This window comes from Erithacus rubecula, assembly GCF_903797595.1.
Source record: "Erithacus rubecula genome assembly, chromosome: 15".
NCBI lineage: Eukaryota > Metazoa > Chordata > Aves > Passeriformes > Muscicapidae > Erithacus > Erithacus rubecula.
In genome coordinates this window covers 17,927,936-17,947,875 of record NC_136667.1, presented here as the reverse complement: position 1 = coordinate 17,947,875, position 19,940 = coordinate 17,927,936, and the positions used below count along the sequence as shown (strand labels likewise).

Below are 19,940 nucleotides of genomic sequence, written 5' to 3'. Positions count from 1 at the left end.
GGGAGCATCACCCCGGGCAGGGCAGGGCTGGGCTGGGCTGGGAGCTTTGCTTGCAGTGACAAGGGGACTCATCCTTCATGTGGAGAGCAGAATGAGAACCTGCTGCCCTCTGAACGTCAGCAAAATCCCCAGCCCCTTGCTGAGTGTGGAGCATGTGCTGGCTCTGCAGAGCCCGAGTCCTGCAGCGCTGGGGGCGAGTGGCCCCCAGTTGACTCCCCAAGTTCGCATCCCTCCCCTCCTGCAGAGCTTCAAAGCACGGCAGGGAAAAAAAAAAAAAAAAAGAAAAAAGGAGAAAAAAAAAAAAGGACATCCCCCTCCCCTGAAATCCCTGGGTCCGTGACTGAAATAAATAAGCAGAATCGCAGGTAGTGAGGAGGCTGCTGAGAACGTGCTCCTGACAGCACGGGATTGCCGGGCTGAGGGATGGCTGACTGAAAGCTCCAGCCTCGGGTGGGGGTGGGGGGCTTCTTTTTTTCCTGCCAGCTCTCGCCAGGCAGTAGGGATTTTTTTTTTTCCCTTCCCCTCCCTGATAATAAGGACATCATCAGAAGCAAGATGCAGTGGCTAAGGGATGGAACAGGAATGGTGAGTTCAGGTAGCTATGTCTTTCTCTTTTCCTCTTATTGCAGTACTTTGACAGGGAAATGAGCCTCCGTCCTATCTGACTCCTCCTTTACTCCCTGTCCTTGAAACCATTGATCACTCTGTAGCCATTTTATGTAGACTCTGCATTCCCAAACTGCTGAGCAAAAGAAGAAATCCCGGGGAAGGCAGGGAGGAGGGTGGGCACGGCTCGGGGCGTGGGAGGGAGCGGCGGGGCTGGGGAGGGGGTTCCGTAGGGCTTGACAGGGGCAAACACCGGCTGTGCCCGGTTCCGAGCAGTGCCAGCCCAGGGCTGAAGCGGGGAACTTCCCCCGGCTCAGCACAGCCGGTCTCGTTCAGAAACTTCCCCGGGAAGCGATGCGGTTGTTGCTAAGATCCTTCGCAATGGCATTTCTCCCCGGCTCTGTGCAGGGCTGGGTTTTTGGTTTTTTTGTTTGGTTTGGTTTTTTTTTTTTTTTTTTTTTTTTTTTTTTTTTTTTTTTTTTTTTTTTTTTCCTTATTTTTTTATTTCCTCTTCCCTGGGCATCCTTGCGGGCTGGTCCCGGCTCTGAAGCCCGCTCGGGTTCAGCGTCACCCTGCTCAGCCCCCGCGTTCTGGCAGATGCTGCTGGCAGCGGGGCGCCTTTGGGATGGGCAGGGATGGAGGGATCGCTGCCCGAGCTCCTGCTGCCCTCCATCCTCACCAGCGGGCTCCGGGTGGGCTGCAGGCAGCACCAAACACCTTCGTTCAGGGTCCTGTTTAAAGCTTTTCTGCCGCCCGCAGCCCTCGGGGGTTGGTGCCGCGTCCCTTCCTCTCAGCTCCTCGTCCCGCACTTTGCCCCTCTCCGGATAAAAGTGCTGGAAGCCGGGCGAGGCTCCTGCCTCCTTTTCCCTCTTCTCTCCAGGGGCTGGGGATAGTGCAGGACAAAGTGCTGTTCTAATTGACACAGCACCAGACTTGACACTTCCTTGCCCTCTCATCTTCCCACATTCCTTCCTTGCTGCCGGCTGTGTTCTTCTGTTCTCATTAGTCTAATCTTTGCTTTCTCTTCGGGAGAAATTACAGTGGTTACTGTAGCCTGTAATAGAAGATGTTTTTTTGGGGAAAGTAAAACTCCATTGGTTGATTTTGAAGCAGGTTCTACATGGGAATTTCCCAATATTGCTCCTTCTAACAAAGGAAAAACAAAAGAAAGAGTTGTGGTTTCTGTGTTTTTTACAGCAGTTCAACAGCCTCAGCAGTATTTGGAGATGCTCCAGATATCTGAAAATAGAAAATTATTTCAAAGCAGCAGAGTAAAATTGAAACAAATAAGATAAATCCAGCAGAGATGTTTGCAGTCCCTGGCTGTCTGTTTCCCTGGGGATGGTGGCCTGAGGGTTCAGGGGCTCCTGAAGCACAGGGATACTGGGAGCACCTGAAGCCAACGCTTGGTACAAATTCTGCTCCTTTAGCAAGACAAGATGTGTTGGTCCAGATGTCCTGGCCAGGTGCCAGTGTGGATAGCAAGATTCCCTCCAATGCAGGTTTTCCTTGCTGTCCCCAGTGGTAAGTTATTTGAAATTTAGTACTTCAGATGTTGATAATTTGCAGGACTGTGCTAAACAAGTGAGTTATTCCACACCAGGAATAGCTGCATTTCAGCAATTCAGTGGGAATATTATAACCTCAGTCTGCTGGCTAAAATGCACTATGGAACTATCAACCAGCTCTGTTTGCTCCTGAGTGAAGCTTGGCTCCCAACCTCAGCCTTTCATCTAGAGCATCACTGGACCCATTTCCATGGGCACTGAGTCTCTGTTATGGTTTTTCAGCTGTCTTTTTTACTCCAATATTATTTTCTGTGTGCTGTTAAAGACCAGCAATATATATTTATTCTGGCAGCATCCCTGCACTTGGTTCTGCTCGGGCACATTGGTCAAAACCTGGATTTTAGCCTGATTTCTCCCAAGTTCTGCTCAGCACTGATTTATTCAAAATGATTTTTCTGTTGTTCTCAGCTTGGGTTTAGGACTCAGATCTTCTCAGTTTCAGAGTTACTCATCTTTAAGAAGTGTGTCACTAATGCCTTGCAAGTTAAAACTTTTGTTCTCATGGCAGGTGGCTTTTTTTCCCAGATCAGCCCCTAAACCCAAGCTATTATTCCATAATATTAAACTGTCAGAGCTTCTTTTTTCCTCCTTTGCATGTGCTGCTTCCCATTTTTTAAACAATTAATCTTTTCCCAATTATGCTGGCATCCCGTGGGGGTGTTTTCCATGCTTCACTGGTACCACGTTGCTCAACTCTCTAGTATCTGTTCCCAACCTAGGAAAATTCAACTAATTGTCATTGGTAGTGATGAGAATCCATCTGCACATCTGACTAGTGTGTGAGTGCAATGATGATTTACTTTGGCATTCTTCAGAGGGTATTGATTCAGCACAGTAATCAAATGAGTTGGATTAAATCAGGACAAAATTCCTCTTCTGGAATAGTTTTTTATCTGACAAGAGCAGAGTTGGTTTTTTTTCCCCCAAATCTTTGACTGTATTGCAAGGAACACCAGTGTGGATTTTCTGTGGTATTTTCTCACAAAAGGTTTCTTTTTGGGTTTAATGTTGTGTCTGTGAGAGTCCAGGTGAGTGCAGCCATCACCTTCAATAGATACAGTCCCAGCTTTTTCCTTCTCCAGCCATAAACAGTGATATTTTTACACTGCCTGTTCTTCAAATACTTAAAGTCAAACTTCTGTTGATATTTTCCATTTTTCTTGTAAGCAAAACCATCACAACCTAAAATGTGGTGAAAATGAATTCAATGAATCAAAGGACCAAAAAGTGGAGATGCCCCTGAGTGGGGCAGGTCAGCAGCATTTTCCTCACTGATTCTTTTCCACTTGTCACTCTGAAAATCACAGGGTTTTGGAAGTACAAGGTACTACTTGCACTCCATAATCCTAAAAATCTCAATGTGAAGAAGTAGAAAAAAAAGCAGTTTGGGTTAGACTTTTGTTTTTGAAAGTTTGGATAAGCAAAAGTAGGTGGTGGAGAGCAGCCAGGTCAGGGCAGGATGGAAAGAGGAGCTTTGGGGGAAAATGGGAGTGGAGAGGCTCAGAGCAGTTTTCCTGCAGAGATCAAAGGGAGCAGGGAGAGCAGTCCCAGGGCAGTGCTGAGAGCTGGGGGTGTCCTGCAGAGGATGCTGCCCTGTGGCTTTTCCACAGAAAGTCTGGCAGTTTGTCCCTGTTCCTGCAGGTCTGCTGTCACTGAGCTCTGCAGGCACTGGGGAATTCTGTGGGTGCTGTGGAGCCCCCAAAGCACAATTTCTTTGTGGGAGTGTTTTTTTACATAGTTGCTGCTCAGTTTTTGGGGCTGCTTTAACCTCCCAGTTACAGCTTCCTGCTGGTCCTGCTGTGCCAAATATCCAGGTTAAGAAAGAGCTGGTGCTGTGGTAAATAAAAATGTTTGGATAAATCTTTGCTGCATGCTGATGGTTGTCCCAGGAGGGGCTGGGAGGAAGCCTGGCTCCATTTCCTACCTGCTGGATAAGGGACACTCTGAGAACTCCTCTGTCTCCTGAGATGATCAGGGATGTCTGGAAAAGCCTGGGAGGGTGCCACAGGCATGGCAAGCAGGATTTTGTGGAGCTCTGAGCAGGCTGTGCTTGCTGGGAAACCACACACCCCATGTGGTCACCACGTCCATCTGTCCCTCCTGCTCAGGGTTTCAGCCTTTGCAAACCACAAGGTTTTTTGATTTTGTTTTTTGTTGTTTTTTTTTTTTTTTTTTTAACTGCTGAGAACCTGATTTCCTTGTATCTCATCAAAGGGTTTTTCTTTTTTTAAACACTTCTTGAAAAATCTCTGAAATGCTTCAAGCTGACATCTTAATGTATTTATGACATTAGCTGCTTCTGCTCTGGAATGGTTGCTCTGAATCTCTTTGAGCCTGGCTGTTATTTTGAACATGACTAATTCCCTGAGTGACTAAGCTCTTAGATAATAGGAAAAATTCATCAAGTTATCTCGGGCTCCAATAGTTCCTATTGTTATGAAAAGATGACTTCTGAAAAAATAAATAAATAAAGGTGCTAATTATGTAATATGGGCAAGGAGAGGAAAGACAAGTGTCGGTAGGGACTGGCTGGAGTGCTGTGTCTGGGACAGGCATGAGTGACTTCTTTGAGGCTGAATTATCCAGGAGCCACCAGGTGCAAGGAGAGCAGAAAGCCCTCACAACTCCAGGGGCAGGAGATTCCAGTCTGTCTCATCCAGGAGCCAGGGTCAGGCTCTGAAATCTCCAGATGGGCTCCTGTGGCACATCTGGGGTCCCTGTGGCACATTTGGGGTCCCTGTGGCACAGCTGGGTCCTTGTGGCACATCCAGTGTCCCGTGGCACAGTTGGGCTCCCTATGGTACAGCTGGGGTCCCTGTGGCACATTTGGGGTCCCTGTGGCACAGTTGGGTCCCTATGGCACAGTTGGGGTCCCTGTGGCACATCCAGTGTCTCTGTGGCACTTCTGGGGTCCCTATGGCACAGTTGGGGTCCCTGTGGCACATTCAATGTCTCTGTGGCACTTCTGGGGTTCCTGTGGCACATTTGGGGTCCCTGTGTCACATCCAGTGTCCCTGTGGCACATTTGGGGTCCCTATGGCACAGTTGGGTCCCTGTGGCACAGTTTGGGATCCCTATGGCACAGCTGGATTCCAGTGGCACAGTTGGGTCCCTGTGTCACAGTTGGGTCCCTATGGCAGAGTTGGGTTCCTGTGGCACAGCTGGGTCCCTATAGCAGAGTTGGGTTCCTGTGGCACAGCTGGGTCCCTGTGTCACAGTTTGGAGTCTCTGTGGCACATCCAGTGTCCCTATGGCACAGTTGGGGTCCCTGTGACACAGTTGGGGTCCCTGTGGCACATCCAGTGTCCCCTTGGCTGTCCCACGTTGTCACCAGCTGCAGGAGGAGCATTCTTGGAAGCAGCAGCCTGTGTTCCCTCTCACTGCAGGAATCCCACTGAGCTGGGAGAGGGACTGGAGCCTCCCGGCATTCGCCTGCCTCACTTGGAGAGAGGGAAAAAAGGTAGAAAAAGGCTTTAAACTTCTTTTATAATGCTGGTAAAAATGAGTGCTCTATGTTCTATTCATACACCTACTGCCACCCATTTGGAATTCCTACTTCATTAGCTTGGCTTGCACTGTTTTCTTCATTAAAAGAGTGCCAGATTCAATAGGCTGTTCCCTCTCCTTTTTTTTTTTAAAAGTTTTTTTGGGAGAAAACGATTTCTATGAAACACATCCAATTCTCTGGGTTAATTTGTGTGAAGAACATGAGACCCATGGGTCAGCTTTTTAATGAGATGGTTTTTCCTTTTCTCAGTGTCTTGACAAGGAGAAAGCCCAGGGAAGCCAGAGCCAAGTGTGGCAGGAGGGGTGAAGTTGCTTTTCCTCCTCATCCCCTTGCAGGTGCTGAAATGGATTTTCTCTTGGATTTTCTCTTTTTTTTCTCTTGGATTTTCATGCCAAAGAGTTTCCCTGTGCCTGTGCAGCTGAATTTCTGCACTGACCCCGAATTCAGAAGGGTTTCGTTTTAGTTCCTAGCAGGTGATAATTTCTTTTTTTCACACACCACTTTGCTCAGACATGTGCTGATGTGAAGATTCTGCAATTTCATGTCACAGTGCCTGGAGGGAGCACTTGTCTTCCTCCAAGGAAGGGACTTGGCTTGGATTTTTCTGCAGTTTGCTTTCTGTACCTTTTCCCAGGCTCAACAGTGAGCCCAAAAGCTGAGAAATAAAATTAAGGAGTAAAAGTCTCTGTGTTCTTTTAGACCAGGGACTGCGTTGGGGTTTTTTTGGTGGTTTTTTTGGTTTTTTTTTTTCAGACAAAGAGAGCTTACATAAGGTTGAAACGAGCATCTGAATTAAATTTAAAAGTTCCTTTTAAACAGAGCTTGCTCAGCCCCTGAAGTCTTTCTCTGTGACCAGGGTAATTGGTGTTACCACATCTGATTTCTGCAGGATTTGAGGGGGGGAGGTTTATTTTCTTTTTCATCCTTGGGAATCTGAAGATGCTTCTGGAGTGTGCAGCAGATGCAGGGAGAGCAGAAAGCACTCGCAACACCATTGCCAGGGGCAGGGGATTTTAGTCTGTCTTAATGCTTTAAGTTCAAGCAAACTTAAAAATAGAAATTTGTTGTTCTCAGTGCAATCCAGAGGAGCACAATGGCCTCAGCCCCCCCAGCCAGGCTCTCTGTGCCATTCCAGCATGGTCTGTGTGGTGTCACAGGAGCTGTGGCACTGATTCCATCACTATTTTAATGAAATTCTTGTGGGTTTTTTCCATGGAATGCTCAGAGCAGTGACCAGGTCCTTCCCCATGGGCTCAGAGCTTTGTGCAGCTCTTGGCCAGGTGATGCTGCAGGTGCAGCTGAATTCAGCCTCCAGTGTGAGATTCTCAACCTCCAGTGCTCTAAGGCACCAACTCTGGAGTTCTTGGCTCCTACTTTGCTGGGTAATCTTAAATAAGCAAAGCAGCTAATAGTTTAAAAGGTTATTTATTGCAAAGCACATCAGTCTCTAAAGGCAATGGCAAAGCAATGGCAAATGCAGTGGCAGTAAGTGAGTGGCTAGAAGCCAGAATGGCTGAAATCACCAACTCTCCCAATACAAACTCTTATACAGGATTATTCCTACAAGCTGAGACACAAACTCAGACCATCACTCCTTAACTTATTAGAATTCTGGTTTCTTAGCACACGAGGTTACATATAGAACTACTCATACAATCTGTCTTGTTCTATCTAAAAAAATGTCAGCAATATTCTTACTGTAGCTCTGTTGTGTCTAAGTCCTGCCTACAGCTGTGGGCCTGGAGCCTCTATTGAGGATATCAGTGTGTTTCAACCTTCACTAGAACTTGTTCTGCTATTGTGGCATTTGAAACCTTTCACTTATTAAAAGCATTAGTATCACCCTAAAACTTACTAACTTACTTCTACTTAAATGTCTGCTTTATGTGTGAGTATCTTAATATACTTCAATGCACCCAAATTGTTTAATTCAATCCCTGCACTCTGATTTCTGTCTGAAGAATTCAGAGTGACCCCTGACTCACTGGCTCCAACACTCCAGCAGTGCCCTGTGTGCTCTAAACATTGCACAAATGGGCTTAGAAACTGAATTTCTTCTCTTTCCAGCAAACCCTGTTTGCCACAAGGGCACCTTTGCTTCGTGTGCTCCTTCCCTGCTCTCTCCCACTTCACTGCTTTGCTCTCAACTCATGCAGTCCTTTAAAAAGAGGAAATTACTGGAAAAAAAATCCCAAGTTGATGTGGACAGTGAGGAAACTTTCCATTTGAGGGATGGAGTGGACAGGCAAGGAGCTGTGAGTGACTGCAAAGTTAAACTTTCACAGCCAAAATCACACCCAAGTCTCTGCAAATATTCTTCCGTTTTGCAGTTTGGGTAAGGAGTTTTAGGTGTTTGGGAATTTTTAAAGTTTCCCATTAAGCCATTCCATAAACATACAAGATTTTGGAGATTCTTGAGGAAAAACCTGCCCTTTGCAGCAGCTGGCCCAGGATGGAAAAGAGGATATTCAGTGAGGAGAAAGGAAAAGGAGGCAACTCCCAGCTTAAAGGAAATCCTCCTTTTTGGAAACAGCAAATCATAATCTCACTGGCCTTTAATCTCTGAAACCCCGAGTTTAATTCCTGCCTAGATTTAGGGGAAAAAAAAATAAATTAATGGTTTTCTTATAATCTCTAATGGAGCCTGTGAGTCACCCCTCACATGGTGTCCAACGTCACAGCAGCATTTGTGAGCAGGAGAGCCTGGGAATGGAGGAGCAGGTGCCCACAATCCCTGGCTACCATGGCTGTCTGTTCCTTCTTGGGGCAGGATTCATTCAGTTTAAATTCAGTTTAAACTCCCTCATGGTGCCATAAAGGTCTGGGATGGGTGCTCCAAGCAGTTTGGGGCTGACAGTCATCAGCAGTGTTTTCCCCTTGGCCATGGATTTCATTCATCCAGACCAATTCTATTCCTGCTCAGAATTATGAGCCACGCTGTGATTTGTTTGAAATTTTCATCAATTCACTGAGATTTATCTCCTTGGGTTAAAGGGATCAGATTTGGGCTCCTCCTGTCCCATCCCACCATGCATGGCCAGAATTCTCTGGTTAATTAAGGTTAATAGTTTAGTGGCTCATTTTCTTATTTTCCCAGTTAATAGAAGGTGGAGCTGGTGTGTTGGGAAAACAGAGATGTGTCTACCTGTCCAGGAGTGGAGGGATCTGCAGCAGGACAGGAATTGGAGCTGGCACCATGCACAGCCCCAGAACTGTCCTGGTGCCTCATGTGGGGACCAGGGACCTGTCCTGGCACGGGGAATCTAAAAAAACCCCATTTTAATCCCAAATCCTGGCTGCTGAGTGCGAGCTGTGTTTGCTGAGCTGCCAGGAGTGGGATGTGCTAATTACTGGAGACATCCATTGGAGGGAGACGTGGTCACAGGGCTGAGAGCCTTGAGTTCTGCACGGGAGGATTTGCCTTGCTCCAAAACTCCTGTCTTGTAATTAATGTCGGTGTGGGGCCCCTCTGGGTATTATTTGGGTGTTATTTGGCTGTTTTTTGGGTGTTCAGAGCTCCCTGTCCGTGTGTCCATGGGATGGATGCAGATACAGAGCTGGGTGACGGGATGTGAACTCGTTCCCTGACTGCTGTCCCTTCGCAGAGGTGCTGAAATTCCAATTTCCTTTTCTCGTCCAGCACAATCCCTCGCTGATCCTGCAGCACTGTTTTGGTTTCGGTTTGAAACTGGTCAGAAACACTAATTTAGTGTAATTGTTTTGGTTTGCTAATTTGAATTTTTTTTGTTATTGTTGTCAGATAGGATTAGAAGGAAGGCAAAACAGGTTTAACTTTAAATGGTACAAAAAGAAACTTTATTACTAGAAACTATAAGAAAAAAAAAAACTTAGAATAAAACTTCAGACCACTTTTCTTCCCCCCCCCCCCGTTTTTTCTTTCACACTGAAAGCGTATAGAAAACAACTTTGCTATCTTTAAAATAGTCTTTTACTGATTTATTTGGGAGAGCAGACTTTCCTCTTTAGTTTAGGGGATTTCTCTACAAGAAACAGTTTTCTTTTGATGATCAGATGCCCTGGAGAATGCAATTCTGATCACAATGTAAAAATCTCAGTGGGTAAAAATTTCAGGAAATCTTTACAAACCACAAACTGCTCTCCCCAAAGCTCCTGCAGTTCTGCATGTTCTGTGCAGTGAGGGATGTGCTGTTTTATGTAACTGGTACAAATCCTCTCGTTCCTTGTTTCACAGAATGTTAGACCAAACTTCCCAGGAAGAATTGCACAAAGTTCAACTTCACTGTGGTTTTATATAAACTGCTGTGTAGGTGTGCTTTATCTAAGAGAAGGTACCATCCATTTTTGTAGTAAAATTAACATTTAGTGCATGCAGAAGGCATGAGAAATTATATAAAGCAGCAAGTACTGTTGGGAATACTGCAAATATAATTCAAATAAAAGCTTATCTGCAGTAAATCTGTTTGTGCTGCTGTTACAGACACAGAGCCTCCTCTGGAGCCCCAAACTTGTCTCTGGGTGAGGTGAGGAACCTGGGGCTTTCCTGCCTGATTTTTAGGGGGTGTTTGACCTGGAGAAAGGGATGCTGCAGCTGAGCATCCCTTGGGATGCAGCAGCCCTTGGGATGCAGGATCCTGCAGCCTCCCCAGGGCAGTGGGGTCCCCACAGCCCCCCGTGGCTCCCAGGTTTTGGGGCCAGCAGCTCAGGAGGGGCTGTCTCTGAGTCTCTGTGGCTCTGTGGTTCAGTGGCTCTGGGACTCTGTGAGTCTGTGGCTCTGAGTCTTTGTGGCTCTGGGTCCCTGAGTTTCTAAGTCTCTGTGGCTCAGTGACTGTGACTGTGTGACTTTGTGTCTCTGTGACTCTGAGTCTCTGTGGCTCAGTGGCTCTGTGTCTCTGATTCTCCGTGTCTCTGTGTTCTGGTGGCTCTGTCTCTCCGTGTCCCGGTGTCCCGGTGTCTCTGATTTTCTGTGTCTCCGTGTCCCGGTGTCTCTGCGGTGTCTCTGATTCTCTGTGTCTCCGTGTCCCGGTGTCTCTGATTTTCTGTGTCTCCGTGTCCCGGTGTCTCTGATTCTCTGTGTCTCCGTGTCCCGGTGTCTCTGATTCTCCGTGCCCCGGTGTCCCGGTGCCCCGGTGTCCCGGTGTCCCGGTGTCCGTCTGCAGCCCGTGCCCTCCCCCGGCTCTCAGTGCTCGTCTCTCGCAGGATGCATCCCCAGCGCTGCCAGGCTCGGTGCTGGCACTGAATCTCCCGTTGGGCTCCGGAAGTGGTTATTGAGCATGTGTGAGCTTTGCACCTTTGTTCTGGAGGATTCCCAGCCTCTGCTGCTCCCCCTGCCCTGCTTTGCCTTTGAAACCTCGCTGGCACCTCAGGAGGCAGAGCTGGGGATGGGCTGGAGGGTCCCCGGGCCCTGGGGGGCTGTGGACCAGCAGAACATCCCCACTTCTAACATTTCCTCTGGTCTCCACACTCAGACTCCCTCTGTGCTCGCTGCAGTTTAGAGGGAAAGATAAACTGCCCATAAAATCCCTCTGAATTCGGGCTGCTTGTGTGTTTTGGGGAAGTCGTTGCTGCTTCTGAGGCTGAAACTGGAATTTCCTGGCTGTTTTTTTGTAAGTTCAGGTTTATGTTTTGGAAAATTGCCTGTGTTGTTTTGGGAAAGGATGGCAGCAATAATAATAAATACCTCAGATCTATTATATGTTGGAACTAAATGATCTCCAAGGTCTCTTCCAACCCAAATCATTTTATGTTTGCTATTCTGATTAGTCTAAATTACATCAGACTGGATGGCTATCCTAAAAATGGATTCTTGATAGAAAAGCAAGGTTTGGAAGCTGGGAATGAGGCAGATCCATCACCTGGTATATGTGCTAACAGCCTGGGACAGCTTTAAAGCAGCTTCCTGTGATTGTACAAGTGAACAAAGGTGTTTTTTTATTTTTTTTGTTTGTTTGTTTGTTTGTTTGTTTTAAACCAAGCCTTGTATTGAACAGCTGAGTTTAGTGTTGGCATGAGTGGGGCAGGAGCCTTGCATTAAATTAAACCAAGCCTTGTGTTAAACAGTTTGGTTTAGTGTTGGTGTGAGTGGGGCAGGAACCCTGCATTAAATTAAACCAAACCTTGTGTTAAACAGTTTGGTTTAGTGTTGGCATGAGTGGGGCAGGAGTCCTGCATTAAATTAAACCAAGCCCTGCATAAACAGCTGGGTTTAGTGTTGGTGTGAGTGCTGAGCTGGGCAGGAGCATCACCCTCTGCCCCTTCCCCAAATGCTGCTGCCCTGGAGGACAGGCTGCCCCTTGTTGGTGGGGCTGGGATTAAAACCTGAAGCTGGCCAGGTTTAGACATGAAAGTCCTGCCCAAGTCTCCCCGTTTTGTGCAGGAGAGCCGAGGGGGTGCCTGTGTGGTGCCTGCTGGCCCCGTGTCTGTGTGGGAGCGTTCGGAGGCGCAGCTTTCCTGGAAGGTGCCGTGCTCAGCCCCCGGATGCACATTTTAGTGCATTATGCATATGCATTGGCAGCATTTCTATATTTGTCTTTGTCTGGAAAATCATTTGCTTTTTCCAGCTGAGTGTATCTGCATTGTGATGCCTCTCGGAGGTAGCTGCTGGTTCTGGGAGCTGAGATGGGGGTTTGGGATAGCACCTGGCACCTGGGCCATAAACCCTGAGTGTGTGTGGTTTTAATGTAGGAATGAGCATTTCTGGCTGCTGCCGAAGGAATAAAGATCCTCCATCTGTCCTCACCTCCCTTTTATAGATTTCTGTCTGTAGAGTCAGAATTGAGTTTAACTCTTAGATGGAGACAGCCAGCGCAGCACTGAGGGAAGAGGCCATAGGATCTGTGATGGGAGAACGATTGCACAGAGCTAAAACGTGATTCCCCCTGCCCAATTCCCACATTTCAGTCTCACAGCCAATTCCCAGATTACCACGAGCCGCCTTATTTTGTCATTTTGGCCGCTTTGCTGCGCGCGGGCTCGCGTTTTCCAGGGATGCGCTTCCAGAGCATCCGCATCCCGGGGCGGTGCGGGGCGGGATGCGCGGCGCTCGGAGCGCTGGCAGCCGCCTCGGAACCTCCTTGAAGCCTCCTCGGAGCTGCTTTCGAGCCTCCTCGGAGCCGCTTTGGAGGCTCCTCGGAGCCGCTTTGGAGCCGGAGCATCCGAGCGCGTCGGGATGCGGGGCAGAGCCGCGGCTGCGTGGCGCTCGCCGTGGCGGCGGGCGGAAACCTCGCGTATTTCTGGAGGCAGCGCTTCCTTGTGCTGTGTGTTTGAGTGACAGCCAGGATGCCGTCGCTGCCTGGTCACCGGAGCTGATTTGTATGCGCCAGGGTCCGCCTCGCTCCGAGGGATGCAGCCGCAGCAGCTTGCAGAGCTGTCACACTCACACGGGCTCCGTTTCTGCACTGGCTTGACGAATTAAAAAGCAAGGCAGCCAGCGAGAGAGAGACCCGGAGAGAGAGGGGGGACGAGACAGAGAGAGAAGCTTGCAGACAGCGCTCGCTCTTTTCCTAAAGGAAGGATTTTTGCATCCCGAGTGCTTACTGGTTGTGATGATGCTTCACTTAGCGGGCTCAGAATGAGCTAGAGACAGCAGATAGGGGAGAAACTAAAGGCAGAGCACAAAGCATTACGAACCAACCCAAAACCAGGAACAGTTTTCTCCTCTATTCTAGCATGGTGGATGTATGGACAGTCTTACAGAGCAGAGGTTGACTTCTCCAAATCTGCCAGCCCCACACCTCGAACACTACAGTGTTCTGCATTGCACCATGACCTTGGATGTTCAAACGGTGGTCGTTTTTGCAGTGATTGTGGTGCTATTGCTTGTGAATGTCATACTCATGTTCTTCCTGGGCACTCGTTAAATGGATTTTTTCTCCTGAGCTGTTGGGGGCTACTACTACCACTAGCAATTCAACAAGAGAGCACGAGCGGGAGAGAGAGAGAGAGAAAGGCGAGAGAGAGAGAGAGAAAGAGAGAGAGAGATTTCTTACTGAGGGGGGAAACGCGTTGAGCTTCAACATGGCCTCGCTGTGATATGTATGACGTTGGTATTATTATCTCTCCCTAAATCTTTTGTCCTGTCTTGTCTTTTGAGTATGCCTGTAAGTGTAGCTGCTTTTGCCGGGGTGTTAAATGTGATAAATAATAACAGCGATCCATTGCTCCGTGGTTCTGTGCTAGAGCTGTGCTTCTTTAGGCAGCAGCAGAGTGAAAATGATCTGTCTGTGGTGAGCACTGGCTGTGTTGTTTTGCTTTCCTTTGAAATAGAGGCTCAGGTTAATAATAAGTGATTTTGTGTGTGATTTCTAGCAAGCAGTTAATGTGCAATGTCTGTGAGAGTAACCATGTAGGTGCCAGGTGAGAGGTGCTGGTGTGTGCAATGGAATCGAGCTGTGGGCATTTTTAAGGGGGGGGGGGAGTGTTTGAGAAATCTTATTAGAGGATTAAATCTTTCCTAAAATAACATTCAGCCACAAAAAAAAAAAAGAGGGATAGAGATAAAAATTCTATTTAATGTATTTATCTGTGTTGCCTTGATGATCTGATTTGATTTCTCAAGATTGAGCCCTAAAGCCTCCAAAATCTGTGTCCACACTGATGTAACCCAGCTCCCTTTTTTTTTTTTTTTTTTTTTTTTTTGAGAGATGTGAGAAATGTAACCTGCTGGGTTTTTATTCTGGTTGTATGTGGTTTCTGTCTCTGCAAATTGGGGAGGAAGAATCAAAGGGAGAAAGGGCAATGCAAGCTTTGTTTTTTTGTTTTTCTTTGCTAAAGCAACAGATACGAAGGGGTTGGGGTTTGCTTTGATTTTCTAGAAACCTGATTTTGGCTTTCTTTTCTTTCTTTCATGTGTGTGTGTATATCAAATTTTGGGGAATGTATCTAAGAAAAATCTTTGCCCACCTCAAGGATAACGAGCTTTTGAGATGGGTTGCTTCCTGTGACTTTATTTACATTGATTTTCTGGAAAATGAAGTGCTAACTTGTGTATTATGGGCTTGCTGGAAAGGTGTGCAGCAGTTAGAGGTGCTCCTAGCCCGAAATTGCAATGTTTACAGCTTGGAAGCAGGGCTGGCTCGGGGCTCCAGTGGCAGCACGAGAAGTTTGGAGAGAATACGAAGGAATGTCTGAAAAGAGTAATTCCTTTTCCTCTGCAAAATATCTCTCTGTTCTGTGCTTCTGTTAGAGGTCTTAGGGATTTTTAAAATATATTTTTTCTCCCTCCAGAAATACCAGAATTGCTTAGAACAAACAGAAATATCAGTTTGAAAATGTTTTTATCTTCTGCTGATGATCACTGGGAAATTATTGCCTTGATAATTTAATTAGTTCATGCTAATTTCAGTTGTCTGTTATTTATTTGATGTCCTCTGAAAAAAAAAAAATAACCATGTAACTGATGGATAAAGGCAAAGCTGGAGGTTAGAGATGGAGACATGGAGTTATTTCCCAGAGAGGGTTTGTGTGCTGGGAGCTCGGGAGCCGATGGCTTTTCCGTGGTGGCACAATTGGAAACTGAGTTAAATCCAGCAAATTTAGCACTTCCAAAGTGCTTTTAGCTCTAAATAAAAGATAAAAAAAAAATTCCAGGGTGGGAACAATCATCCCCAAAAGCTTTATGGGGCAGAAGCTTGTTTTAGTAAGGAGGAAAGCCAGGGATGCAAGCCCAGGGAGATACTCTGGTGCCTTCTGGCTCCATTCCCCCTCTTCACTTGTAGCTGTCTGTGAGAGGATACTGAGTCAATCTTCTCTTAAAAAAAACCCAAGTGAATCAAATTGCTGCTGAGGATGGTTTGTGTTGTTAAACAGCTCAAATTTGCCTGTTGGCCATCCTGTGTCATTAGTTTTATAGGTTGCAGAATCTCCTGGAAAGGTAATAAATGAGCTGAGATCACCATGGAGAGGGAATCGATCAGAGAGCAGCCACAATGATCCTTGCAGGGGAACAACAAAGGGATTTGGAGGAGAAAGGGTGGAAAAATGAGCAAAAACCCAAGCCCAAAACTGACCAGTGAGTTGCAGTGGGCTGTGGCTGTTTCCTCTCAGCTCTCTCTGGCACTAAGGTTTGCCTTTCAGTACGGTTCCTACCAGGTACCCGTCGCGCTTTCCCGCGTGCATTCCTCCATCCAGAGCTTCTGCTCCGGGGTTTTTTGGGAATGGGTGGTGGATATTCCTGCTGTATCCCAGGGCTCATTCTGCACTGCCCCTGTGGTTCCATCCCTGGGCTGGGGCTGCATGGGGAGCACCAGGGGCTGTGCTCATGCTGCTGGGATCTGAGTTTTTCCCGTCACGGAACGTGCTTGGGAGAATTCATGTGGTTTTATTTCAACTTTTCTGCCTTTTGTCCTCCTGAAGGCTGGTGGAGTTAAAGAAGGGAAATTAATGCAGAGCAATAGGAAAGTTGGCAGAGCAAACTTTGTTATTGTAGCAGCACCGTTCTCGTTATTTCAGGCTTGCTGTTGGAATTTTGGGGGCAAAGAGGAAATGAAAGTGTGAGCGAAGGCTGGCCTTGCTGCTTGTTCAGCTTGCTCCCTGTTTCCCACCCCAGATCTGATATTTGAGTTTGGCAGCCGCAGTTTGGTGTTCCCAGGCGTTCCCAAGTGCTGGACACAGCACCTCAAACCCTTCCTGAGCTTTCTGGGGTGACAGTGCTGCCAGTCCCCACTGATCCCTGTGCCCTGAGTGGCTGTGCCTGCAGCATTCCAGGTGCCATTTGCACCCTGTGAAATATCCCTGGGATTGGAGTTCTCCATGTCCTGGAGCTCTATGGGACCATCAAGTCATGCTTGGGTCTCTGGGAATGCTTCATCCCCACTGCATTTTTTCACCTTTATGGGGTTGCTCAAACCCAGGGATGAGAGGAATCATTCCTTTAAAGGAATCAAAGCGCTGACCCTCTGGAAAATACAACCCCAAAGGCAAGAAAAAAAAAAAAAAGATACAAATTTGTCTGCAGAAAGCATATTTGTGATGCATATAATCTGTTTCAGTGTGTTTGCTGAGGCTGGCTGATGGGAGACCTGCCTCGATGCTGTCTGCTTAAGCAGGATTCAATGTTATTTTCCACAGGATTCATGAAAATGCCTCTGCCTGTATCATAGCAACACTGTTTCCCACAGTTCATAAAAAGTCCATTCCTCCCGAGCAGCAATCCACCGTTTTAGAGATTCAGGCACCCTCCTGGGCATGGGGAGAGGGTGATGTTCCCCTCTCGGAGCTGCCCACAAAGCCTCGGCGCCGGGATGATCCCGCACGGCGCTTTTAATGCTCTTTCCTCAAGGCAGATAAAGTGCTTTCCTTTCTGTTTCTAAAGCCTGGCTATTTCCCACCTCTGTTTGGAACCTCCCCTGACAGCTTGGAGGGGATGGGACAGCTCTGCCCTGTGCTGGCTTTTGGCTTTTCCAGCAGCACAGCTCTGGATTTTGCTGTGCAGGGAGTGAGGATGTGCCCCGATGTGAGTGAGCCCTTCTGGGGGATGCAGAGGTGCTTTCTCAGCCCCTAGATGACTGTTAGTAAGAGACTCCTGCCCCCATCTGTTTGCATAATGTGCTTATATTTCTTTTTGGATCAGGTATTCAGTACACAGCCCAGCTGCTGTGTATAATGTCTGAAGGAAAATTGCCAAAAATCCATGTAAGTTTTTTTGGTTTGTTTTGTTTCTTTGTCGTTGTCTTTTTACTTCTTTTTTATTTATTTATTTATTTTTAATTTTTGGCTAGAACCCCTGTCTGTGTTGTCATTTCATTTTGTGTGCTCGGTTTGTGTGCTTAGTCTGAGTGCTCCTGCCTGTGTGTCCGTGTGCTCCCTCTTGGAATGATGATCTCCCCCGGGGAGGCTCCTGTGTTTTACATTTCCAATGTGGATTTTCTCAGCTGGCTGTCGTGACTGTGCTCAGTGTGTCTTTCTCTCCCAGTGAAACATTGTGAGAGCTATTTTGGTAAAACAAGGATTTGTGTTAGAGCTGTGGTGAAGAGAAGTTGGGAAGCTTGAGGAAAACTCCCAAATGTTAATAATTGTGTAAGAATTGTCCTGTTTGAAGAGGGTGCTTGTGCAGGGCTGCCAGAGCATAGTCCTGGCTTTGCCACTGATTTATTGGATGGCCTTGAGCACATTCCTTTGTTCCTTTGTTGCTTTGTGGCTTCTCTTTTCCATCTGGGATAGAGGAATATCCCAGTGCTGAGGTGTAGCCGTGCCTGATGCTCTCCTGTGTGTCCCCTTGTGCCTGGGGGACAGTGGCAGTGCAGGTGGGGGACATGTGTGCCCACATTGAGCCAGCTCTGCCTACCTGGGTTCTGCTGTTGGAGCTGTTGTAGACAGCAGGAGCTGTGCTGATTGATGCTCCCCACTAAAAATAGATGCTCCTGGAGGAAGAGCTGCTGGAGGAACTGTGATTTATTGTCTTTATTTTATTAGTTGTGGTTGATTCTCTTTCCTGTGTGGAAATGAGACTTAATCTGCAAGCACCCACAGATGGCTTGGCTCTAACCAGCAAAGGGCCTCTGCTCCTTATTCCTGTTTTTCCTTGGGATTACTCTGGCATTGTCAGAAACACCACCTTGGTGGGGTGTTCACAAGGGCAGGAAGCCCCCAGAGCTGTGCTGATCTGTGTTGTGCAGCCTGAAAGCTTCACCATCTGAATTAAAGAGAATTTTGGGGGTTGGAGGGAGTGCATGCATGCAAGGATTTAAAGAATTAGGTCTGAATTTCACCTGACTCTCGTTTATCCCCAGGGATGTAATTTCACAGGAGCTGCTTTGGGGAGCCACCCTTTGTGCTGTCACAGAGCTCGGGAAACGGAGGCACGTGGATTTGGCAGAGTGGCACATTTTGGGCTGGGATTAGTGGGGTGGGATGTGGAGCAGTGTGTTTGGCACCGTGTTCGGGGTCTGGGCTGTTGATTTCCGTGCAGACCTTGCCCGGGGCAGTGCCTGGTGCCAGGCTCTGCGGGCGGAGCTGCTCCAGCCTGGCTCAGGATGCGTTTCGGGGGATTTTGGAGCCAGGAACAGCCGAGTGTGGCCGTGCCCGTGTGAAGGGCCATGTGGCTGAGTGCCTGCCCCTCGCTTTGCATCAGCTGAGACATATATAACACAATGTATGGGCTGCTGGCAGCCGGCGTGGGGCTATTTTCAGCTGAGCCCGCCCCGCTCGCTGGGCTCGGTCTCCAGGGATCAGCTGCTCCCGGCCCCTTCCCCCTTACAGGACCTGTTCCCAGCCCCTTCCCTCTTCCAGGACCTGTTCCCTAGCCCCTTCCCCTCCTCCAGGACCTGTCCCCAGTCCTTTCCCTCTTCCAGGACCTGTCCCCAGTCCTTTCCCCTCCTCCAGGTCCTGTTCCCAACCCCTTCCCCTCCTCCAGGGATGAGCTGTTCCCAGCCCCTTCCCCTTTCCAGGACCTCTTCCCTAGTCCCTTCCCCTCCTCCAGGACCCGTTCTCCAGCCCCTTCCCCTCCTCCAGCCCCTTTCCCTCCCATGACCTCTTCCCCAACCCCTTCCCCTCCTGCAGCTCCCGTTCCCCAGCCCCTTCCCCTCCTCCAGGACCCGTTCCCCAGCCCCTTCTTCCTTCCAGGGCCTGTCCCCAGCCCTTCCCCTCCTCCAGGACCTGTCTGGGGTGGGCAGGGCAGGCACTGACCCCTGTGGGTGCTGGGGACAGCCTGTCTGTCCTATTCCCTTCCAAAGCCTCTGTCCCCAGCCCTGCTCCCCTCCTGTCCCCCCTGCAGTGCTGGGGACACTTGTCTGGCTCTCAGGGATGCTCTGAGAACCCACAGCCTCACCAGGCATCCGGGCAAATCCCTGGATTCTGCTGGCTTTGTTCACTCTCAGTCCTCAGGATGTTTGCCCCAAATTTTCCAAGGGGTTGAGCTGCTGCTGGTGCCAGTTTTGGGGGTTTGGACCCAGAGCTCAAAGCTGAGAGAGATGCTGGGAGAGGAATGGGCCCAGCTCCGAGAGCTTGGGAAGCAGAAAGGATGGAATTGTGCACAGAACTGTGCCCTTGAAATCGAGAAAATGCAATCTGGCCTCAGCTCCACACACAGGAGTGCAGAGCAAACCCCTAAGGATCCATCTTTTACCCCAGTAAGAGTGGGTTAATTTGCTGGGCATATCTGGGGAAAAGTTTTGTCAAGTAAAATTGTTCCATTTGACAAAAGCATCAGCTCTTGCTGGCATTATCAGAAAACAGGGTTTTTTCAAAGCCTTTCTGTGGACCACATTCCCCTGCTATTTCTGCTGCTCCACTCCCCTGTATTGTGTTCAGTAAATCTGACAAGGTTCTCTCAGTACGTCGTG

General features: G+C 48.2%; 2 protein-coding genes across 15 annotated transcripts in view; both read left to right on the top strand.

Annotated features, from left to right (window-relative positions):
• Positions 1-19,940, top strand: part of ARHGEF9 (Cdc42 guanine nucleotide exchange factor 9) — a 194,598-nt gene that overhangs the window by 74,470 nt on the left and 100,188 nt on the right. For 3 of the 14 annotated variants that reach the window (XM_079318948.1, XM_079318952.1, XM_079318951.1), the window contains exon 1: positions 12,600-13,695. The exons of 4 other annotated variants lie outside the window; for them this stretch is intronic. Coding sequence is in view for 3 of the 10 variants with exons in the window: in XM_079318955.1 (XP_079175081.1) it covers positions 13,694-13,702 (9 nt within the window). In the remaining 7 variants the exon portion in view is untranslated. Of the gene's footprint in view, positions 1-357; positions 586-12,599; positions 13,703-19,940 lie in introns of those variants that run through there. 7 more of the 14 variants (XM_079318955.1, XM_079318950.1, XM_079318949.1 and 4 more) reach the window with 5 other exon arrangements.
• On the top strand, positions 13,341-13,520 carry LOC306808411 (uncharacterized protein; the record flags this gene model as incomplete). The annotated part of the gene is made up of 1 exon (XM_079318984.1): positions 13,341-13,520. The coding sequence occupies one exon, from the start codon at positions 13,341-13,343 to the stop codon at positions 13,518-13,520; it is 180 nt and encodes a 59-aa protein (XP_079175110.1).